Genomic DNA, 9,909 nt, shown 5'->3' on the forward strand with positions numbered 1-9,909 from the left:
AAATTTATTAACTATATTAACATACATAAACTTTGAAACAAATTTGTTTGTAAATTTTGTTTGGAAAATTTCACAAAACAAATTTGAAAGAAAATACACTAGTAAAAATTAGGCTTTTTAACTCGCCCAATAGGCTTCGATTTATGGAAAACCGAAGCCTATCAAAACGCGATGACATTGTCGTAATTAAGCCGAACTTATAGGCATCAGTTCCTTCTCATCCAAAGAATAAAGGAGATATGTCCTCGTTAGAAAGGCACCCGAGGTCGAAAGACCTGTCCATCCTCTCTGCAAAACCTGTTATGCTTACCAGTCAGACCTAAGGCATCGGTTGGCCTAGGAACTGTGCTCGTTCGGACCGAAGGCATAGGTTAGCCTAGGAGCCGAGGTCGTTGGTCCTTGATATTTTCTCCCGCACGACCGTTCCTCTTCCATTTCCCTTTTCTTTTTCTTGTTTCTCTTTCTTCTCTATGCTCCAACCTAATGCGCTTCCGCTGCAGCCAGAACACAATAACCACCACCAGGAGATGAGTTTGCGCTCCCGATCTCTATGCTCCTCCTACGAACTTGAACTTGATGGGGATCGCGAGCTCGAGCCTTGCTTAGGCTTTCTCCAACGGGAGAGTTTCTCCATGGAGATAATCGAGAGTATCTCGCCAGAGGATCTTCAGCCAACGGTGGAGATCTGCATCGACGGACTGCATTCTTCGTCGGTGGCGGTGAAGCGATCGGCGGCGGCGAAGCTGAGGTTGTTTGCGAAGAACAGAGCGGACAACCGCGCTTTGATTGGCGAGTCTGGTGCGGTGCCTGCTCTGGTTCCGTTGCTCTGGTGCAGCGATCCGTGGACACAGGAGCACGTGGTCACGGCGTTGCTGAATATGTCTCTTCTGGAGGAGAACAAGGTGCTGATAACTAATGTTGGTGCGGTGAAGTCGCTGATTTACGTGCTTAAAACAGGAACAGAAACTTCGAAGGAGAACGCGGCTTGCGCGCTAATGAGTCTTGCATTGGTGGAGGAGAACAAGATCTCGATCAGTGCTTGCGGGGCGATATCGCTGCTGGTTTCGCTGCTATTGAATGGTTCCCACAAAGGGAAGAAGGACGCACTGACGACACTGTATAAGTTGTGTTCAGTGCGGCAGAACAAAGAGAGGACGGTGAGCGCGGGGGTAGTGAAGCCGCTAGTGGAGCTGGTGGTGCTAAATAGCTTGGCGGGGATTGAGGAGGGAAAAGAGGCGATCATGGAAGAAGTTGGTATTGTTGCGCTTGTGGAGGCGATCGAAGATGGGTCGGTGAAGGGGAAGGATCTGGAATGTCGTTGGAGAATCTAGAATTGAAATTAGAACCGAGGTGTAAAGGTGGCGAAAGAAGAAAAAAAAAGACCCTACTGCCTTTGTTCAAAACTAACTCGGTTCAAAACCAAGACAAAAAGTCTACACTTTTTGCCTCGTCTCAATATGCCTCGGTTTAGGAACCGCTACCTATGGGCGAAAATAACCGCTGTGGTTTCCCCTGACTACACTAGTGATAGTGAAAAAGATTTTATATAATTTAAGTTATTGATATATACGAAATAAATATAATAATTAAAATATTTATAAATATAATAATTATTATTAAAAATAATTATTGAAATAAAAATAATATTTTATAAAGAATATTATTCCCTATTTTTATTGTTATAATTATTTTAAGAATTAGGTGTATGATTATATGTAAATTTTAATTTTGTATAAAAACATTAAAACTTTCACTAAAATATTACTTTAATATAAAATATATTTTTACATTTTTTATTTATATTTATTTAATTCATATTTCTTTTATAAATGTTGTAAGTCTCAGATCGTCTATTTATAGAAATATAAGTGAGTGCAAATCTTACTTTACAAGTCAAGTATTTTAGAAATAAATTAGACTTAAAATGCACTGATTAACATGATATCATAATGTGAATTAGAATTAATCCTTAGGAGGTTTACTTCTTCAAAATAAATAAATAACTATTAATATGCTTTTTCCATTGAATACAAAACTAAATAATTACCCTCTATATGTAATTTTCTAACAAATTAAAATTTCACATTTTTAATTTTTGAATTAATTATTTCTTAGAATAATTATTTTAAATATTTTTTAAATAATTACATTTAATATAACTAGTTTTCTAAATTATTATTTTTTAGTATATTTATGGCTTGATACCTATTTTGGTCCACATATTAGTCACTTTTGTTCAAAGTGGTCCTGAAGTTTTTTTAGTGTTCAAAGTGGTCCTCTTTTTTATAAAATTTGTTCAATTTGGTCATTTTCGCTACCGACATCTAAATCGCTAACGACATAGAGTCCACGTAAGAAAAATTGAATGAGTTGTTTATAGCAACTTCCTTAGCTAGGTTGGGCCAAAACTAGGAGATGTGCATGGAGAGGTGTTTCCTTGGATGGATGGGGCAAAAAAGTGATGATAAATGGTCCAAGGATGATGAGATAAGGTGTGGATGGTGTAGAAGTTCATGACCTCTAGGAGATATGATGGTGATGGTGTAATGTTTCGTGGCTCCAAGAGAGGTAAGGTCAACTCAAGGAGGAAGGTGACTAGAGGGGCCTCCAGGGTTGTCTTAGTCTTGATCTAGAAAGTGTATGGCCACGATTTGACAGCATAACATTACATTAATCTAGATGAAATACAAGGGTGGAGACATCTCTATTTATAGGCTAAGGGTTTCTCCATCTAACCCTAAAAGCATGATATCCCACCTTTGCTCTCATTAGCAAAAAATGAGGTCTTCTAATGAGTGGACAAGTGCCCACAAATCCTCTCCAATGATGAGAGGACATGTGACCACTCACAAAACACAATCATCTTCATTCCTAGAGTGTCATGTGGCCACTACTAAAAGAAAATCATCTCCAATGGTGGAGGGACATGTAGCCACTACTAAAAAGAAATCTTCTCCACTCCTACGGTGTCATGTGGCCACTTCTAAAAAGTAAGTCCTTTCCAATGAAAGCATGGCACATGGCACACACTTTCCACCTGGTTTGGACGTCTAACTTAAGGAAAAATCCTATGCTACTTAGGCCTTAATATAAGCCATAAACAAACCTACACTACATGGTTGAATGACCTAGATATCCTACACTACTCTTCAATTCATGCTTCATGATGGCTCCAAAGGTAGCCCACAATGTAGAGTTGATGTCATCTTCATGGATTGCTTATACTCTCTTGAAAGTGCTTGACCATGGCTAGGGGATTTGCCATCATTCCCTCCCTCTTGAAAAGGATTTTCCCTCAAATCTTCAACATGGAACAAGGAAAACTTCCTTATCTTCTTTTGAGTTTTGTACGCTTCTCTACCAGGGTCAAATACCCATTTTATAACACAAGTTAAAACAAATGTTATAATAGTAAGTAAATGAAGAATATAGCTCTCAACAATGATACACCTTAAATCAAATGAATGATCAAGGTCTTGGAAAGTAAGAGCATCTTTGAAACTTTTATTTGTCTTGAGTTGGATGTATATGTTTGAAAGACTATCCATTCCAACACAAGAGTTATTTTTTAGGGATATGCCATTGATAACGGTTGAATTTACTGTTATTTGATACTTAATTTTGATATTAAAAACAACCTTTTTTGACTTAGAAACTAGCTTGAAATCATAGTTTTGTGTGAATAAGAGAGTTGAAGGTGAATTTAATTATTCTATGCTAGATTTCCTTGTTTTCAACAGGAATTGAGATGATTTGGAAGAAAAGTTCAAGTAGTAAGGAGTTGGAACTTAGGAAGAGCTGGAAAAGCATCACAAAGGAGGAGCGCAACAACGTTGAGCGGCATTTTAAGGGCCCTCAATGCCAGATTACACTGTCTACTGCTTGGCTGCCCTTTTTTTGGAACCCTTAGAGCAGGAAGTCCCTGTCTCGCACCTGGGCACCCTTTTTGGGGTGCTGAGCGCCACATCTTTGAGTCGCATCACGCTTGCTTGCCTTTTGAGCTGACCCTGAGCGTCATATGATCTCGTACGCTGCCCGGGCGCCTTAAGATGGGTGCTAAGCACCAGTTTCGTGGGCTTGGACCCCTTTTTTGTTATTTTTATGTTCTATTTAAGGACTTGGACGTCCTAGGGATTGTATCTTTGGACGGAATAGGCACAAAAACACACTCTTTGGATGCTGAAGCTCCTATCTTCAACTTCTAGGGTTTTATCTTTCATTCTTTTTCCATTATTCATCTAGTTTCACCATGCCAATGGTGAACTAAACTCTATTTATTGTTGGGGAATGATGTAAACCTTTGTAAACTCTCATGTATTGAATTGATTCTTGATTATATATGTTTCTTTCATTAATTGTTAGGGTTATTCTTCTTCGCTCATTGCTTGCTTTGTTTAACTCATTCATTAGCATGATGTATGATTTGCATGATTACCAGAAGGTATCTTACAATTCAGGTTCTGGAGAATTATTCCCATAAGCAGTATTGCTCAGGAATAGGGGTATGAGTTCTAGTTGTCTTAAGCTTTTGTTAGTAAGAATTAATTATTAGGGATGATGAAAGATGTTATGATCTATAATTAAGGATAAGCTTTCTTCGCCGAGGAATCAAGTTTTAAGTATTTTAAATAGTGACATTGACATTAATGAAGAAGTAGAGTTCCTATATACATGAGAGTAAACTAGGTGAAATCTAACCCCAACAACATATTCATTCCATAATATCAAATGCGTTGTTGACTTTGAGGGGTTTCTCAAAGGGTGTAGACAGTAGTAGAGGGGACATCTTGTTGTTGGTCTTTTTGTTGTATGCCTATATTTTGATTAGAGGCACTACAAGAATCGCGCTTATTACTGGCAGAACATTATCGAAAGATTTTTGGCCATCGGTAAAACTGAATTACCGAAGGCCTTGGAAAGCATTACCGAAGGTGTGTGTTGATTTAATTTAGCGAGGGTGTTTGGCCGTCGATAAGTGGCCTGACTTAAGCATTTGGGCGTATTGGAGGAGTTTGTCTCCAATTTCGTGACACTCGAATCCCTATTGGTTCCCCAATTAGAAATTTCCCTCTCGTCCTTTGCTTCCATTCTCGCCCTCTCCCTTTTCGTTTATCTCCCTCTCCCTTGGCGTTTATCCGTACTGGCGGTCGTTGGCATTGTGTGCCGATATCGTTGACAGCATAACCTTAGTGGGTGGTTGGGGTTGTTTGTTTGGTTAGGGTTCTTCGAAACGTTGTCGGTGTTGCGACTAGGGTGGTGGTTCGTGGTGTGCGCTTCAGGCTGTTGCGGCGACAGGGGTGCTGATTCGTGGTTATTAGTGTGTGTAAGTCATTGGGGTGAAGCCAAGGTTGGTTGTTGCGTTGAGAGCTCGCAGTCTTCCTTCGATCATTTTGGAGTGCGAGGTAAGGTCTTTGTTTTAGAACGCGTCCTCAGTAAATTGTTTGCCCAGTTCATGCCTATATGTGTGGAATGTGTTTTGTGTTTATGGATATTTTATAAATTGTTTGTGTTTCGCGTGGTTAAGCAGGTCTGATGTTCATTTATTGATGAATGGGCATGTGTCTAGAGTTAAATAAGAATGATTGTATGGAGTGAAGTAAGTTAAATTGAATCTGGTTAGGCTGTAAATGAACATGATAACGTAGTTACTAAATTATTCTGACTATGTCCTTCACTGGTTAACTAATGAACATGTGTATTAGGTAAGGGAGGGGTTCGGTTCATGATAAATCAGGATTAACAGGGGTTTCATTAAATGAAATGGTGCTGTTTTGGGAAGTACGATAAAACTAAATGAAGTCTTATAATTGTTTCTTTTGTGGTTGTCATAAACCAGTTGCACTATCAACTCAACATTAAAAATGTTTCTCTTCATTTGAAACCTTCCCTTTCTCTAACTTTTTCATCTCCACCTTTGGTAGTGAATTCTGGTTTTGAATCCTATAATGCTGATGAGATAATTCTGCTGCCATCTGTGTTTGAGCCAATAATTTAGAAGCAACTTCTGCTACTTTTTTTTGCTAATTTCTTTTGCCCTCTTTGACGCTGCTTTGTCAGCTCATTCTCCACTGATCTGTTTGCTGCTTTAGTCATCTCAACCCTTTTGAAGACTTCCTGTGTTTCATTTTTCATATCCTCAATTTCCTCTTGGGTTTCCTCTAACCTTTTTAGAACTTAATTTTCACTCACCTTTGTAGCTTCCACCTCTGCTTTGGCAGCATCCAATTTCATATCTGCTAATTTATCAGACTCCTCAACCTTATGAACTAAGGACTTAAAATCCTCCCCTAATATGTTGAACAACACTTGCCTCAACTGTTTTTGCTACCTCTACGTCTTTCAATGCTGCTTTGAGCTTTATTTGGGCATCTTCTAAAACAAGTTCAGTGACTACAACTTCCATCTTCAATTGTGCAGCCTCATTCTTCCAGTCTTGTGTTTCTTCCCTTGCATTTTCAGTTTCAGTGAACAACTGGTTCAATTTCCAAATCATTTCCTCTTATGCACCTCTAGCTTTTGATTCTTCTACAAATGTTGCTATATTTGAACTTAACCATTTCAACAAGATTTAAATATCAAAACAAACTTGTTTGAGCTACTAATGGAAACTAATTCAAAATGTCACTTTTGCAACATTCAATTATGCAGAAAATTAACAGAACCTCATCACCAATTCTGAGTTTTAGGAATTCAAATGACTGGTTAACAATAAAAAAGACTCAAAGAACTTTGAACTAACTGAACTAACCTAGAAAGGTGCAACTAAGTATGAAGAGAGCATAAATGAACTTACAAAGAAATTTAGCACAATGAAAAACTAATAATAAGACCAAAAGAAGCATGATTCAGATTTGAGAATTTAATTTCTTGGGGGAATTGAATGAGAATCTGCCCATATCAAGTTTCTGAATAGTTTCTTCCAATCAATGTAAAAGTATTGCACAAAAAATGGTTATCTCTTAGTGTAGAATGACAACACCCATATTAGCCTTAGTTTCCTAAATAGTTATTTTCTTATGCAAGCTACTTTTATAATTTTAAAGTTGATTCCTAGGCTTTTGGCCTGCAATCAAAGTCTTTAACCACAAAAAATTAGTCTCAAAGTGTTGTCTAGTTCATTTTTGCCACAAAAATGACTCACAATTTGGTGGTTTAAGACACAAAATGTCACAGCAGTGACTGAAGCTCAAAACTAATCACTACTGCAACTTGGATTAATGTTTTGAAACTTGTTCACAATTTGAATTGGCTCAAATCCAAACTGTTATTCAAAAACACCATGCCACTTCCCAATTTTGACTGAAAATTGAGGGTTTAGTATACTATTATGCACTTAGACCATTATACCACTAATTGAACTCTGCTAGCAACTTTTAAACATCATTTTAGACTTGCTCAAACTGTCAGACAACATAGAAATGGTAGCATTCGAAATCTGACTTTGTTATGGCCAAAAATGCAAAAAATTCACTCCATCACAAAAGCAAAATTGAGTTTATAATATTCAATGGACTAGGAAATAAGTTTTGGTGATTTGTTTTGGTATAAGAGGAACTTTCAGTAGTTCCCTTATTATTATGCTTTAATCCAGTGCCTAGTTATTATGTTGTTGTTGTGAAGTGTTTAAAGTATACATGTGTTGCTTTAAGGTTCGTAATCCAAATGCTTGGTGGTCAGATTGTTCAGACCAGTGTTCCAGTTGCTGTAAGGACCATTTTCAGTTGCTTAGTTGCTAAGAACCAATGTCTTTTTGCTAATTGAGTTATTTCCAACGTGCCTTTATTGTATTAGGACCTAAGTTAGCAATTTTAGTTGTTGTAAGGCCTTTGTACAATAGTTCAGTTCCTTTAATTGGAAGGGAGAGTTTAGGGATGAGGAAGTGAGGGAGAAAGGGATTAAAGGGTGTTAATTTGTAGAGGAAAAAAACTGAACAGAGAGGAAATACTTGAACAGTGAACTACTGCTTTTGGATTCAGAACCATGGCTTTGTTTGTGGTGATGGATTCACGCAGAGGAGAGCCACTCCTAGAACTTCAAGCATCTAAGGTTTTTTTTCCACTCTGCAATACTAGTTGCTGATCAAGGATAGATGTAAATTCCCTTATTTTCTCTCTGATTTCGTTGCTAACCCATGTGACAATATGGGCACCCTCTGGAATACTGTTATCATTTGGTTCCATCCCTGTTAACATCTCAAGAAGTACAACACCCAAACTGTAAACATCACTGTATCTTCTTCTGCTTTAGTTTTCAAAAGGGTTTCTTTTAGCCTTGTTTTTTAACGCAACTGATATATCAAATATTCATAGTGTATATGTTCTTAGTCCTCATTATATATATGTTGAACTGTTTTTCTTAGTCATTGTAAGGGGAATGACTGTTTAAGCTTTATTTTGGGTAAGAACTGAGTGAGAGTAACTTTGTTCTTCTTCAACTTTAATTTCACATCCCCTTCAACCATTATACCATTTTGTTTAAGCAATTGATTCATCAATAACTCAATCAGATTAAGCACATTTGTTTCTGCAAATCTTCCACCTTTGTTGATAATTCACTCAAATGTTGATACCTAACCAAATCTAATCACTGATCATTAGCAAGCACAACACATACCATCCCTGCAAGCCTATATACTTCCAAGCTGATTTCTGAGATTGATTTTACAGCTTTCTCCATCTTAGAATTCTTCCTTCTCTCTAACAACCTCTTCTCTTGACTAATAGGCTCTTCAACTAGCACTATCTTGGATTTATCCTTCACCCCAAACATCTGAAGAAAGGGCTTTGAATCCCTTTCCAGCTATTGTTTGATTATTTTGTTTGCCCAAATTAAATTCTGGATTATTGAATTACCAATTTGAACATTTTTCCTTGCTGGATAGCCCCTTTGAATTGACAAATTATGCTCCTTCTCCACTTCCTAAGATGCCACCTTAGTTGGAAAAGGTTTGTAAAACTAGACTGCACCTTAAAGTCTTTAGAACACCACAATTTCACACATAAATTAGCACCAAAGCAGATCAAAAACTGCACCAGAACTGGTCACTGGACAACACCAAAATTTGACTTGAATTGGTCAATTTTAACATGCCAACAAGCTTAAAACTAATAGAAATAGGTGTACAATAGAAGTATGCACTCAAATGGATTCTAAGAAAGGTTCTTCAACAGATGAAGAAAGCAAGAAAAACTAAAACATGTTTTGCTCCAACCAAAATGCAATTTTATACCAACTTCATCAAAACAACACTTTGATAATACTTTCAGCAACTTTAATTCATCAATTTAAAGTTGTTTGAACTCTAATTGGGTTCAAAACAAAACTATATAGTAGATTAACCCTTTTAGTTCCCAATTTCACTACAAAATGAAGTTTGAATATGCAAATTGCACATAGATGAATTTGGCTTCAATTTGAATGTTCTAACAAGTTTAAAACAACAATTAGGACTTGTTTAAACTGCCAAATAGCACAAAATCACTGCTACACGAAAATTGACACCCAATACAACTTTTTCTTCTTCAAAATGACTACTAAAAATGCACTAGAATGGTTAAAATTTGCAAACTACACTAAACTAGCCTAAGGAACTTATAAGAAGTTGTCCTAATATGTTTAGAATGGTAAAACGTAGCTAATTAGAAACTCACACTATAAAAACAACCTAAATCTCAAAATTTGGCTACTTAAACCTAAAAAGTGTACTAAATAGGTGAGAAAATGGGAATTGTTCTAAAGTAACCTAAGAGTGTGTATTCTACACATCCTAATAGGTTTAAAGTTGTTAAAGGAAGGTAAGAAACATGTCAAAATAGATGAAGTAGCTAAATCTCAAAGTTTGCCTAGTTGAAACCTAAAATAGTAGATGAAGTAGCTAGAAATCACTACTCAAACCTCAAAAAAGGTGTA

At 36.9% G+C, this 9,909-nt stretch overlaps 1 protein-coding gene and 1 pseudogene across 1 annotated transcript; one reads left to right on the forward strand and one right to left on the reverse strand.

Annotated features, from left to right (window-relative positions):
- Window positions 1-527: 527 nt before the first annotated feature.
- On the forward strand, window positions 528-1,331 carry LOC124823870 (uncharacterized). The gene has a single exon (XM_047296177.1). It carries the CDS (start codon window positions 528-530, stop codon window positions 1,329-1,331), a length of 804 nt encoding a protein of 267 aa, XP_047152133.1.
- A 2,120-nt stretch (window positions 1,332-3,451) lies between these two features.
- LOC148205253 (WEB family protein At5g55860-like) lies at window positions 3,452-8,769 on the reverse strand (annotated as a pseudogene).
- Window positions 8,770-9,909: the final 1,140 nt, after the last annotated feature.

Source organism: Vigna umbellata, chromosome 1, assembly GCF_029865625.1.
Source record: "Vigna umbellata cultivar VRB3 chromosome 1, Vumbellata_1.0, whole genome shotgun sequence".
Lineage (NCBI taxonomy): Eukaryota > Viridiplantae > Streptophyta > Magnoliopsida > Fabales > Fabaceae > Vigna > Vigna umbellata.